The sequence below is a fragment of the Vicia villosa genome, linkage group LG4 (genome assembly GCF_029867415.1).
Source record: "Vicia villosa cultivar HV-30 ecotype Madison, WI linkage group LG4, Vvil1.0, whole genome shotgun sequence".
NCBI classification, from domain to species: Eukaryota; Viridiplantae; Streptophyta; class Magnoliopsida; order Fabales; family Fabaceae; genus Vicia; species Vicia villosa.
The window spans coordinates 35,915,900-35,930,804 of record NC_081183.1 but is presented as its reverse complement, the minus strand read 5'-3'; the positions used below and the strand labels follow the sequence as shown (position 1 = coordinate 35,930,804).

General features: G+C 36.1%; 1 protein-coding gene across 1 annotated transcript; it reads left to right on the top strand.

Annotated features, from left to right (window-relative positions):
• Positions 1-10,031: 10,031 nt before the first annotated feature.
• LOC131597064 (F-box/kelch-repeat protein At3g23880-like) lies at positions 10,032-11,168 on the top strand. Its single transcript, XM_058869778.1, has one exon. The coding sequence runs from the start codon at positions 10,032-10,034 to the stop codon at positions 11,166-11,168; it is 1,137 nt and encodes a 378-aa protein (XP_058725761.1).
• The last annotated feature ends 3,737 nt before the right edge of the window (positions 11,169-14,905 follow it).

Sequence of the window (14,905 nt, the reverse complement as noted above, 5' to 3'; positions counted from 1 at the left end):
ACCAATCTATCAAGATACTTAGACCATCCTTGCTCAAAGATTCTTGCATCACACTTAAAGCCATTTGCTTTTAGGTTGTTGATGTCCACAGCAGATTCACATAGAACTTCCAGTTCTTTCGTGGGTATTAAGCATGTTTTCAATGGAGCATACTCATATTTGCTTAGAAGGATCTGTGTAGAGGTGAGCTTTTCTTTTGAGTTCGATGAACAAGAAGATGAGTTCATGATGATTATGCTTTGAGATCAAATCAAAAACTAGGGTTTGAAAAAAAATGCAACGAAGGGGATGCACAAGAGAGAAAGAGAAAGAGAGAAAAAGAGGGAATGAAGATGAAGCGGGTTATTTAAAAGATTTGAAAATAAAGAAATCATTATGCATTTAATGAGAAATGACATTAGGAGAGAGAACATGGTAAATGAAATGATTTAACACAGTTACCTAGGTCAGCGTCTTTTCAACTGCACGCTTTGTACTAACTGCACAGACACGTGTTCACCATCAGATAATGGATGACAGCTGTAGAATATGAATAGACTTTACGCCTTTTGATTGTCATTCTTAAGAAATGATCTGGTTCTGATAGGATCATCTTTCTTCCCAAGAATCACATCTTCTGAATGAGCTGAGGCAAGTCTAGGTGATCTTCTGATAGTTGGTTCTTCAGAAATCCTAAGATTCTCTAAAGATGCAGCAACTTGATCTTCTGATCCATTGCTTCTGAGACTGCCAGCTTCTGCAGCTTTGCTTCTTGGTTCTTCAACTTCTGATATATCAATATCAAAATCTGCAAAATTCTCAAACTGCTTTGGTTTTTCAAGACCAAGCTTATAATCAAACCTGATATTGATTGATTCTTCTACAATCAATGTTTCAGTATTGTATACTCTGTAGCCTTTAGAGCGTTCAGAATATCCAAGAAGGAAACATTTTTGTGCTTTGGAATCAAACTTACCAAGATGATCTTTAGTATTCAGAATAAAACATACACATCCAAAAGGATGGAATTATGAAATGTTGGGCTTTCTGTTCTTCCACAATTCATAAGGAGTCTTATTTAGAATAGGTCTGATAGAGATTCTATTCTGAATATAACACGCAGTGTTTATTGCTTCTGCCTAGAAATGCTTAGCCATATTGGTTTCATTGATCATGGTTCTGGCCATTTCTTGTAGAGTCCTATTCTTTCGCTCTACAACTCCATTTTGCTGTGGAGTTCTGGGGCAAGAGAAATCATGGGCAATACCATTTTCTTTGAAGAACTCCTCAAAGAATCTGTTCTCAAATTCGCCACCATGATCACTTCTGACCTTTATGATTTTACACTCTTTTTCAGATTGAATCTGAGTGCAGAATTCAAAGAACACTGAATGAGACTCATCCTTGTGTTTCAAGAACTTTACCCATGTCCAGCGGCTATAATCATCAACGATGACTAATCCATATTTCTTCCCTCTGACAGATGCTGTTTTGACTGGGCCAAACAGATCAATGTGCAAGAGTTCTAACGGCCTTGAGGTAGAAACAACATTCTTAGACTTGAATGCAGGTCTGGAGAACTTGCCCTTCTGACATGCTTCACAAAGAGCATCTGATTTGTATTTCAGATTTGGGAGTCCTCTGACCAGATTTAGTTTGTTAATCTGAGAAATCTTTCTCAAACTAGCATGTCCTAATCTTCTGTGCCAGACCCATTGCTCTTCAGAAACAGACATAAGACAAGTCACCTTCTGCTTCTCAAGATCAGAAAGATCAATCTTATAAATGTTGTTCTTCCTCTTTGCCTGTAAATAGGATTGAGCCATCCTTCTGACTTACAGCCTTGCAAGACTTTTGATTGAAGATTATATCATAACCATTGTCACTTAATTGACTTATGGACAATAAGTTATGCGTTAATCCTTCTACAAGAAGTACATTAGTTATGGAAGGAGAGTTACCAAGACTTATGGTTCCAGAGCCAATGATTTTACCCTTCTGATCTCCTCCAAACTTGACTTCTCCACCTGGTTTAAGCACCAGGTCTTGGAATGTAGACCTTCTTCCCGTCATGTGTCGCGAGCACCCAGAGTCCAGGTACCATGACATTTTGCTTTCTGTCCTCTTTGCCGCCAAGGATATCTGCAACAGAAATTATCTTCTCCTTAGGTACCCACAATTTCTTGGGTCCTTTCTTGTTAGTTCTCCTCAAGTTCTGATTGAACTTGGGTTTAGCAAAATATTTAACAGGAGGAACAGTATGATACTTCTTGTTCGGAGTTCCATGATATTTCTTAGGTTGTGTCACATGCTTCTTGGTGTGTGTTATGTGAAAACTTTGTGCATGTGATGTGTGCTTAATATCATGGGAGTGGCCAAATTTAAATTGGTTATACAGAGGCTTGTATGATATTTTCATATCATCCACAGATTCAAGCTTGTATGGGATTTCACCCTCATAACCAATGCCAACTCTCTTGTTCCCAGACAGAGCATATATCATAGAAGCTAGCTGACTTCTGCCAATACTTCTAGATAGGAACTTCCTGAAACTTAAATCATATTCTTTCAGAATATGATTCAGACTGGGAGTGGATTTTTCTGAATCAGAAGGAGATCCAACATTATTGGATAATTTTAAAACTTTTTCTTTTAATTCAGAATTTTCCAACTCAAGCTTCTTAGTTTCAAATTCAAATTGCTTTTTCAGCTTTTTGTATTTGATACTAAGATGAGCTTTTAATTCAAGAAGCTCTGTTAGACTGGAAACTAACTCTTCTCTAGATAGTTCAGAAAATACCTCTCCAGAATCTGATTCTGATGTAGATTCTGATCCATCATCTTCTGTCGCCATCAGCGCAAAGTTTGCCTACTCTCCTTCAGAGTCTGATCCTGATTCTGATTCAGAATCATCCCATGTTGCCATAAGACCTTTCTTCTTATGAAACTTCTTCTTGGGATTCTCCTTCTGAAGTTTTGGACACTCGTTCTTGTAATGTCCAGGCTCATTGCACTCATAGCAGACAGCCTTCTTCTTGTCAGATCTTCTGTCACCAGAAGATTCTCCACGTTCAAATCTCTTTGAACTTCTGAAGCTTCTGAACTTCCTTTGCTTGCTCTTCCAGAGTTGGTTCACCCTTCTGGAGATCATGGACAGTTCATCTTCTTCTTCAGATTCTGATTCTTCAGGATCTTCTTCTCTAGCCTGAAAATCGTTAGTGCATTTTTTAATATTAGATTTTAATGCAATAGACTTACCTTTCTTCTGAGGCTCGTTTGCGTCCAGCTCAATTTCATGGCTTCTCAAGGCACTGATAAGCTCTTCCAAAGAAACTTCATTCAGATTCTTGGCAATCTTGAATGTAGTCACCATTGGGCCCCATCTTCTGGGCAAACTTCTGATGATTTTCTTTACATGATCAGCCTTGGTGTAGCCTTTGTCGAGAACTCTCAATCCAGCAGTCAGAGTTTGAAATCTTGAAAACATCTTTTCAATGTCTTCATCATCCTCCATCTTGAAGGCTTCATACTTCTGGATTAGTGCGAGAGCTTTGGTCTCCTTGACTTGAGCATTTCCTTCATGAGTCATCTTCAAGGACTCATATATGTCATGGGCCGTTTCCCTGTTAGATATCTTCTCATACTCAGCATGAGAGATAGCATTCAGCAAAACAGTCCTGCATTTGTGATGATTCTTAAAATCTTTCTTTTGATCATCATTCATTTCGCTTCTCGTGAGCCTTACACCAGTAGCTTTAACAGGATGTTTGTAACCATCCAGTAGAAGATCCCATAGATCAGCATCTAGACCAAGAAAGTAACTTTCCAGTTTATCTTTCCAGTATTCAAAGTTTTCATCATCAAATACTGGTGGTCTAGTATAACCATTGTTACCATTGTATTGCTCAGCAGAGCCAGATGTAGATGCAGCTGGATTTGTTGGAATTTCACCAGCCATCTTTTACTGAAGCGTTTTTCTCTTCCTGAATCTTTTCTAAACACGGTTAACTGCTTGCACCTTAGAACCGGCGCTCTGATGCCAATTGAAGGATAGAAAAACACTTAGAAAGGGGGGGTTTGAATAAGTGTAGTCTAAAAGTTTGAACGATAAAAACAATATGCACAGTTATTTTTATCCTGGTTCGTTGTTAACTAAACTACTCCAGTCCACCCCCACGGAGTGATTTACCTCACCTTAGGATTTAATCCACTAATCGCAACAGATTACAATGGTTTTCCACTTAGTCCGCGACTAAGTCTTCTAGAGTATCCTGATCACAACCTGATCACTCCAGGAACAAATGCTTAGACACAAACTAAGACTTTCTTAGAGTATCCTGACCACCACGTGATCACTTTAATTACAACTGCTTAGACACAAGCTAAGACTTCCTAGAGTATCCTGATCAACACTTGATCACTCTAGTTACTTACAAATTAATGTAATCACTTCTAAGAGTATTACAAATGCTTCTGAAAAGCTATAATCACAACAGTGATATTTCTGTTAACGTTTAAGCTTAATCTCACTAATATATTACAACAGCAATGTAGTGAGCTTTGATGAAGATGAAGTTTCTGAGCTTTGAATTGAAACAGCGTTTCAGCAAGTTAATATTCACAGAATTTGGTTCAGAGTTGTTAACCTTGCTTCTCATCAGAACTTCATATTTATAGGCGTTTGAGAAGATGACCGTTGAGCGCATTTAATGCTTTGCGTGTTCCGTACAGCTTTGCATTTAATGTTTCACGCTTTTGTCAACTACCTCGAGCCTTGTTCACGCTGTGTCTACTGACGTTGCCTTTAATAGCTTCCAACGTTCCTTTTGTCAGTCAGCGTAGCCTGCCACCTGTACTTTCTTCTGATCTGATGTTTGTGAATATAATATTTGAATATCATCAGAGTCAAACAGCTTGGTGCAAAGCATCTTCTTGTCTTCTGACCTTGAAGTGCTTCTGAGCGTGATACCATGAGAACTTCAGTGCTTCTGCTTCTGATCTCAAGTTCTTCTGATGCTTCCATAGACCCATGTTCTGATTCTGCCTTGACCATCTTCTGATGTCTTGCCAGACCATGTTCTGATGTTGCATGCTGAACCTTCTGAGACAAAGCTTCTGAGCGCTGATTTGTGCATACTCTTTATATATTTCCTGAAAGGGAAATTGCAATGTATTAGAGTACCACATTATCTCACACAAAATTCATATCCTTGTTATCATCAAAACTAAGAATATTGATCAGAACAAATCTTGTTCTAACAATCTCCCCCTTTTTGATGATGACAAAAACATATATAAATGATATGAATTTGCGATCAGAAAGAGCAGGCGGCTAAAGACAAATTACACAGCTATAGCATAAGCATGTGAATATGTCTCCCCCTGAGATTAACAATCTCCCCCTGAGATGAATAATCTCCCCCTAAAATAAATACTCGAAGAACTTTAATAATAAAAGACTTCCCTGATTATTTCGGTAGAGACGATCACATAAGCTTCTTGCTTCTGATGATTCATAGCTTCTGACTTCTGCTTCCATTGGACAGCTTCAGAACTTGAATTTCTTTAGATCCCTAGAACACTCACAACTTCTGATTCCTGCTTCCATTTAGGACAGCTTCAGAACTTGAATTTCTTTGATCTTCAGAACATTCACAGCTTCTGATTCATGCTTCCATTTAGGACAGCTTCAGAACTTGAATTTCTTTGATCTTCAGAACATTCACAGCTTCTGATTCATGCTTCCATTTAGGACAGCTTCAGAACTTGAGTTTTCTGGATCTTTTAGAACATTCACAGCTTCTGATTTCTGCTTCCCTCGGATAGCTTCAGAGCTTTGAATTTCTTCTTATATCACTTCATGCTAGATTGTATCAGAACATTGTTGAATGTACCAGAGCATCATCAGAGCGTCTCTACATCCTGAAATGTTACAGAACAAAACTAAACGACAAAAGTCAGCATGAAAGAGTTAGAACATAAAATGTGTATCAGAACACAAAATATGTATCAGAGCCATATAAGCCATATAGAATATATCAGATCCAATAGACAATGTATCAGAGCAAATAGACAATGATTTGGATCATATTCTATTATCAGAATTTCTGATCATTCTTGCTTCTTGCTTCTGATTCTGAAGCTTCCTAGCACTCAGCTTGCTTCAAGAATCCAAGAGCTTGATTCATCTTGTTGCTTATCTCGTTGCTTCTTATGTTGATCTTGAATCTTCGATTCCTGCAACAACACAACTTAAAAACATATGAAGCTTGCAGCTTCTGTTAGTAAAGCAACTGATTAAATCAAATCATTTATCACATATTTCTCCCCCTTTTTGTCATACCATCAAAAAACAGAAAAGATTCAGATACAAACAAAAAGAAACACACAGAGGAAAAAGGATGATTTCATTGAAGTTCAAACAGCAGGTACAGAAGTACACGCAGAGAAGGAAGACAAGATGCACAAAAACAGATGCAGCAAAAGCAAAAACAAAACAACACAGACTCAATCTAAGACGACCCTAGCCTTGACAGGATCTTGGCCAGCATCTCTTGAACTCCATTGTTGTATCCTTCTTGCCTCTCCATGAAAGCTCTAAACTCATCCTGTTTCTTCTGAATATCTTCCAGAGTTCTTGCAAGACGAGAAGATTCATTAGAAGTAGCTTCACCGCTTCTAACCACAGGAATAGCATTGTGATCTGTAGCTTCCATAGATAGATCATTTGCAGGGATTTCCTCAACAGGAACTGATTCAGCAACATGGTCTTCTATATCTGCTTCTTGCATAGAAGCATCTCCATATTCTGCAGCAGGAATTTCCGAATCTCCATTCTCAAGTGCCTGAAGAATGGCAGCAAGATTCCTGGGAGCAGAAGGACCTTCAACTTCTGGTGGGTCAACAACTTCTGGAATGACCAAGCTTGGGTCTTTCTCAGAAGGGTTTTCCCTCAGAAAGTCAAAGAGGGTCTTGAAATCCCCAAGAAGAACAGGATAATCAGGAATCCAGATAACAATATCCCTGCAAGGATTGGCTTCCAATGCAGCAGCCAGTCTTGCTTCTTCCATCTCATCCACAAACTGTTTCTCCTCAGCAGCAACACAATTTCTGAGAGGATGGTAGTATATACCATTATCATCCTCCAGAAGGTAACCAGGGTAACCAGGAGCAGCAGCCACTAGTCTTTTCTGTACTCCCATTGCTTCTACTTGAAAATCCTTGCGAAATCTTCTCCAGAGATTTCTTGTAGAAACATCATCCAGACCATTTAGAAATGCATCCTTCAGAAGGTCTAGACTGCTAATTACCTCATGTCTGAAAAGTTCCAGGTAGGTATAGGGTTCAGGTTCAGGCGGATTGAAGGTGAATTTGTAGTCAGGGTAGAGAAGGTAAAACTTTGACATAGCTATTGACACTAATAGCTATGGTATACATTTAATAATTATCTGCCACTTGAGAGGTGCCTAATCTACGTTATCCACACATAACAAAAAGGATTAAATAAAACCTAAAACCTAACTTCTAAGCTTTCATCCCTCTCCCTTCTAACAGACTCCCTCACTTCTGTGCACAGATTCTATCACTATTTTTGCATTCATAATTGGCATTGAGGAACCAACTACAAAATCGGAGCAAACCAATAAATATAGCATGAACAATACAAGTTATATGATTTACCAATTATCTATACTACAAATTATAAAAAATTGAATTCCCCCTACAAAAACATAAATTAAATTGGTGAAGATACAGTACCTACCCTTAAAAAGTGAGATCATTGAACTTAAAATTTAAAACAAAACTACATAAATCAAAATTTACAGTTTTGAAAATAAGATTATTCTTAACAATCTACTTCGATCTAACGCCTTCTATTTTATATAATCTTCTCAACAAACGAACTGATGTAAATTAATGTATGGATTTATATTTCCTCTAACATATAATCTCCCCTGTCACAGAAAAACACCAAAACAAAGAAGAATTTCAAGTAAGAACATCAAATATATTTTTCCTAGTCATAAAAGCCAATAGAACCTGTTTGACATGCTCAATATTGAATGAACAAAGCAATGTCACAGAAAAACTATCTAAAGTCTGAAAACTATCTAATCAAGCAATGTCGCAGACAAAGAAAAACAAGTTCACACAAACAAAATTCATTTCAAACAAAATCAAGCAATAGGAACTAATTTGCGAGTATAAACCCTAATTCTTCAGCTACAATGTTGCTCAAAGTATAAAACCCCTAATTCTTCCTTACCAATGTCGTCACTGTGAAATGGTTTCCTCTCAGCTTCGTTGTCGTCACTGCTAAATGGTTTCCTCTCAGTTTCGGTGAGCAAATGAGCGGTGCGGTGTTGGAGAAGAAGAGAGCTTCGTTTTTCAATGAGCGAATGAGCGAAGCCCTTTTCAGTCGTCACAAAAGCGAAGCGAAGTTGAGCGAAGAGAAAGGATTTCGTGAAGCCTGAAATCACAGAACCGACGAAGTTCACAGAAGCAACGCGATGCGATGAAAAACTATTTTGATCGGTGAAAGCGATGAAGTTCAAAGTTGATTGAAAAATGGGTTCGATATGCATGCGATGCGATGAAGTTCAGTGAAAGCTATGAAGTTCAGAGTTGATAAAAAACTATTTTGTTTTTGTATATTTTAATAAATTATGTTAGTATATTTTATTAACCTAATAAATATAGACCCATTAATATTGCCACATAGATTATATATTTTAAGTTATAAAATTAAATAATTTTTTTTGTTTATATAAATTTACACCCGTTTTTTAGTTTAAAAGGAGTAATTGAAATTTGATTATAATAAAAATTTTAATTTAAACCCGTTTTTAGGAAAAAGGGTGTATATTATAACCAGATAATGCAAAAGTGACATTTTATTTACAAAATTGCCATCAAAATTCTCAATTACACCCGTTTTTAGTAAATTGGGTGTAAATTTTAAAATTATATTGTTTTATTTGTACTAGTGAAACTAAGAATATTGATCAGAACAAATCTTGTTCTAACATTTTTAACTTTAAAATTGTTTAGGAAATTTTATACCTATTAATTGTATTGATTCACCTTGATTTTATACCTATTAATTGTATTGATTCACCTTGATTTTAATTTTTTAATAATTATTGAATTCTTTCGGAAGTGTATATCCGAAACATTCCAAGACCAATTTGGTCTTGGAATATTTCGGAAGTGTATATCCGAAGACACCCCCTCCCAAAAAAAATTCGGAAGTGTATATCCGAAGACACCCCCTCCCAAAAAAAAAAGGTGTTTTCGGAAATGCATTTCCGAAAACCCAAAAAAGGGGTGTTTTCGGAAATGAATCTCCGAAAACACCTTTTTTTCGTATTTTCGGAAGTGCATTTCCGAAATAAGACAAATTTTGAAAAAAAAATAAGCGTTTCGAAAATGCATTTCCGAAGTGAGGGTATTTTGGGTTTTTCACCAGAGGTGACCAAAAAAAGAGGGAGGTGGGTAAAGAAATTTCCTATAATTTATACACTTTGCACTATTTAGATATTAAGTTTTTCATCACCATCTATCTCACACATACAATTTATTTGTGCCTCACACTTATCATTTCTTTTTTGGATCGAAAATATATCAGGTCTTGCTAATGCTAACTAGTGTCATCGGAACAATGGTTAAACATTCCTAAAAAAAAAAAAATTTATAAAATTTTAATATTTCAATTTTCAAATATTGAATACACATATTACCGACATAAAGTTATTATTTTAAAGATTTTAACCATTACCCTAAGGACACTGGTTAGCATTTCTCAAATAAATTTAGTCCTAATCCTCTTTAATATTTTTATAAAACACTTACTATATTTATTAAACCATTTAATGAAAATTAAATATCGTTCAAATATTTTCTTTAAAAATACAAGGAATTTTTTATAAGTAGAATATTCTCCGTATTTAAACACCCCAAGGAACACAATATATAACGAGAGATGGAAGAACAAAACCACTCACACTAAGCCCTAGGTCAATAACCACAAGTTATCAATATCAACGGTTTAGATGGAAGAAGAAAACACTCACACTAGCCGTAAATTAAACGGGGACGGCTTACTTCACCGCCAATCATTGCCGGACGATCTCATCATTGAGATTCTCTTAAGGCATCCGGTGAGATCTCTCCTGCAATTTAAGCACGTATGCAAATCATGGAAAACCCTAATCTCCGATTCCCAATTTGCAAAGCGACACCTTCATAGGTTAACCATGGATCCAAGCATAATTAACCTTCAAATTATCTTTGCCAGTGAATTCGGATTCGGAAGAATTGTATCTCTCCCTTTGAAGCCATTGTTGGAAAAGCCATCAGAACCTATTAAAGCAGTTGAAATCGGCATGGAACAGTACAGGTTCAGTATTCTTGGAGAATGCAATGGGTTAGTGTGTCTGCTGGATATCACTCAAGGTTATGTTACATTGTGGAACCCTTCAACCAGATTCAAATCCAAAAAATCTCCATCCATTGGTAAATGGAGGGTCGCAAATTATGGTTTTGGGTATGACCATGTTAATGACAAGTATAAGGTGCTACTAGATGTACGTCCTCACGGTAATCGTAATAATCACAATGTGAGACTTTATACTTTTGGAGAAAATTCTTGGACAACTATCCAGAATTTTCCTTGTCCTCCCACTGGATTCACAATCATAGGTAAATTTGTGAGTGGCACTCTAAATTGGGTAGTTAGCCGGGTTGGTGATTATGAACAAACTACAATACTTTCCTTTGATATTGTGAAGGAGACTTACAGCGAAATATTACTGCCTCAAAATCAAAAACACGATGGTCGGAGGGATTCCGAACCTAAGCTTGGTGTTTTGGATAATTGTCTTTGTCTGTGTTTTGACATTAATACTCATTTGGTTTTATGGTTGATGAAAGAATATGGAGTTGTTGAGTCATGGACTAAACTGATGATGATCCCTGCAGAGCATTTAAGGAAACATGTAGAATGGCCAATAATATTTGTCATTGAACCCTTGTTCATTTTTGGAAATAATATTGTTCTACTGAGAACAAACTACAAATTTTTGCTGTATAACTTAAATAATGGTAAGATAGACATTCCTTTGATTTCCACCTCGATTAGAAGGAGTCCACATCTTTACCTTGAGACTCTTATATCACCGCCATTGTAAACACAGGTTCTTCTCGGTTTTGCTTATATTACTTTATAGTTGTTTCCAAAATGGTACCATTGGACGAGTTTTAGTTATTATTAATAATCAAAATGGAATGCGAATTCAATGAGGCTGCAAAACAGATTCTGTTTCTGTTGATAGTAAAGTGCTACAATGTCAATAACGCGCTATAGCGTAATGGTGGTAGAGCAATATAGGACTATTGTCAATATGGCACGACACTTTTGGGATAAACTTCAACTCAGAGTCAGGCCCTTTTAAGAGTGTTATTGAGTTCTTCATTGTTGCTCATAAGTAATTGTTTTGAAATTTTACCTACTTTTAGTTCAGTTCTATTTTGATTAAATTTTGTTACTTTATTTTGATAAGTGCTAAGTGTTCTATTTTGATTATATTTTGTTACTCTATGTCCAATTACTACTTCTAATTCTACTTCTTCAGCTCCTAGTTCAACCTCAAAGCATATTAGTCTCATGTTTTATGGTTTATCTAGTAACCCTTGTAATGTGAATCTTTTATTCTCATGGTTTAACATTTTTAGACTCTCAAGTCCAGTCTTAAATGAATGTCACTGGGTTAGGTTTTTTATCTAACAGTAGCACCGACACCTTCGAAAAAAGACATGTTTGTGTCAGACACTTGCAGTGACAATTATAATTACATTTTATTTATTTATTTTTTTTAAATTATTATCGATGTCGCCGATGTCAAATTCAGAGTGTTTGTGCTTCAAAGGATACGTATAGATAATAGTTATACAGATAGCTTTACTTCAAATAGCACTCTTCTACAAATATATGATTCAATCTTTACTTTTTCATCTCCCTCAACTTCTGCAACAATTTATTCAATAGTTATGACTACAACTTAAATTCATCAATGATGGTTTTTCAGATATGGTCCAGATGCAGGATTAGAGTAACTGACTAAAAGCTTAGCTTTAATTATCACCTTAAGATCATTAGAGTTTTTGTAAATGGAAGTAGAGTCTTGAATCTCTAATTTCTTTTAACTATTTTCGACATGTTTAATCAATACTTTGGTATTAAGAAAGTTGGTAAATTATTGATTATTGATGCTTATGCTATTTGTTTCTGTAATGGTTTATTTGTAATGAAAGATGTCATGGGATATGGAAATTATAAACTACTTCTCTGTAATGATAAATGTAAATGCTACGATTAACAGATTATATTTTATCTTAATTGCAGTTTTGGCTCTTTATTTTATCAATTTTTGAATTTTAATCTTTTTTATTTTAAATTTGTTTTTTTGTCTATATTTTTTTTTTTTACTAATTTCAAAATTTTGGTTCTCTTTTTTTTTTTTTAAATATGTAATTTTAGTTTTCAGATTTTATCAATTTATATATTTAAAAGTTATTAGTGTGACAAATTTAAATATAATATGAAAAATCTTTGACTTGCTTTATAAGAAAGCTTTTGGAGGCAACCTTGTCATGAAAGTATACATCACCAAAACTTTTGACTCTCTTAACATAGTGTTTTTTATGCAAGTTTTTAAGGTTTTTGGCTTCAATAAGAAATTCAACAACTGAATCTGGGTGATTCTTGAATCTACCAAAATGTTCATTTTCTTCAATTTTGTTGTTGATGTGAGAGAGAAGCTCCTACTGGGGACTTCCTCTGCTGATGATGTCATCATACTCTATAAAACATCTCTTTTGTATTGCAGAGGAATTCTTTAGTATGAGCCTTTCATTGCTTGTGACTCAAAGAAAAATGAAGCTTATATCTGGGCCTCGAGGTTTTTGAAGTACCTTTTCATTGTCTGTTTGTTGTTGATGTCATGATAATTTATAAGAGTGAAAAACATATCATTAGGAACCTTATCAAATTGTTCTCAAGATATGCTTATGCATCAGGTTAATGGGTGAAGCTTGCCAAGTCCCTCATATTTTCTAGTTTCTTGTCTTATCCTAGGCAGCAACATCTCTTAAATCTATTTGGTTTTAAGATATGGTCTCTTTCCTTCTCATATATGGAATGGGGGTCCCAAATTTTAAAGAAAAGCTAAAGGCTACACTCATCTCAGACCTATTGTGGACAAGATTAAATCAAAACTTTCAACTTTGAAGTCATCTCATTTCAGTTTTGCTTGCAGAGATCAAATGGTTAAATCTACAATCCAGGCCATGTTAAGATGGATGAAGCTAGGATCTTAATCAAAACAAGCCATTAGGAATTGATAAACGAAGCCATCATCATAATCGTGGATGGTGTCTCTTTCAAAATGTTCTTGAAAGAAGATTTTTCCACTCAGAAGGAAACTGTTTCGGTGAGGTCTGTTAGGGAGGAGGATGGATTAGAATTTCTTTCATCTCTGGTGGAGGATTTTTCAGATGGGGAGGAAGGTGGAGAGGCTAGTGGTGTACCTAAGGGGTCTTTTTCAGAGAAGTCTGTGCCGATTGTGACTGAAGCTGAAGCTGAAGCCGCTAGGGGTGCTGAGGCAGGGCCAACTGTTGACGATGGTTTGGAGGCTCAGAATATTAGCAGGTTTAAGGAGAATTTCAAATCAAAAGCTAAAATGTGAATTCTTATCTACCCAACTCAAAAAGTGGGGTAAAGTTACCTTCAATGTAAAATGTCTTAGAAACAGCAAACAATTGTACTATTTTATAATTAATTAAATGGGTTAAAATTAAATGGAATCTTGTTATTGGTTGAAGGTACATTATCCAATTTTTTGTGATGGGTAGAGAAGTTGTCCCCAAGCTAAAAAGGTGGCACCAGATTTATCTGAAGAAGTCTCTTTGTCCAACAATGTGCCTTTTCTTTCCCATGCATTAAATGCATGCCATGATGATAGCAGGAGTCCCGAGGAAAGCAGTATAGGTGATTACGGAAATAGTGTGAATTTGCTAGATAATAGTTTTGTTCGTGGGATCACACTCAGCAAGAAGTGTTTTTGTGACTCTGGTGGGCCGGTGGAGAACTTAGACCGCTATAGAGGCCCAATTTCTTTTGATTTTGCTTGTAAGAACCTTCATCTGTCAAAGCCCAAAAGGAATTTTTCATAGCCCAAAAGGAATAAGATGAGGTTTGTCCAAGACTTAGGCATGAAGGTTAATCTTGTCCTGTCGTATTTTCATAGCCCAAAATGGAGTTGTGTAGTTTTGAAAAAGCTTATGATTGAGTTAGTTGGAATTTTGTGAAGTATGTGTTAGCTAAGATGAGTTTCGGTGCTAGATGGTTAAGATGGATGGATGGTTGCATTTTTACTAGTAGTATGTTAGTCATTATCAATGGTAGTACTACTAAGGATTTCAAGGTTGAGAAAGGTCTTCGATAAGGAGATCCTTTGTCCCCTTTTTTGTTTGTTTTGGTTATGGAGGTCCTCACGACTTTAATGAGAAAGGCAATTGTCATTGGTTATTTCCAGGGGTTTAAGATCAACGATGTCGAGGAAATGAATATGCTTCGATTCGTGGATGACACCATTATGTGTATTTGGTGGATCAACATTTTGCAGGGGTTGTGTATTACAATGTAGGGAATGGCAACAACGTACCTTTCTGTTACAGTAGCTAGGCCGATAATCAGCCACTTTTACTTGCCTTTCCCGAGCTATTCGCCCTCGCGCACGATGATACAATAACAGTAGCAACAACATGATCTTCATCCGATGCTGGATGGGCGTTGAACGTAGCAATGCTTTTCTAGGACATCAACAACGTTCCTGTATTTCTGTGGCAAGAGTTTCTTGCGTTTATC

Coding starts and splice junctions, on each gene's coding strand:
- LOC131597064 (XM_058869778.1), top strand. CDS start 10,032: ATGGAAGAAGAAAACACTCACACTAGCCGTAAATTAAACGGGGACGGC.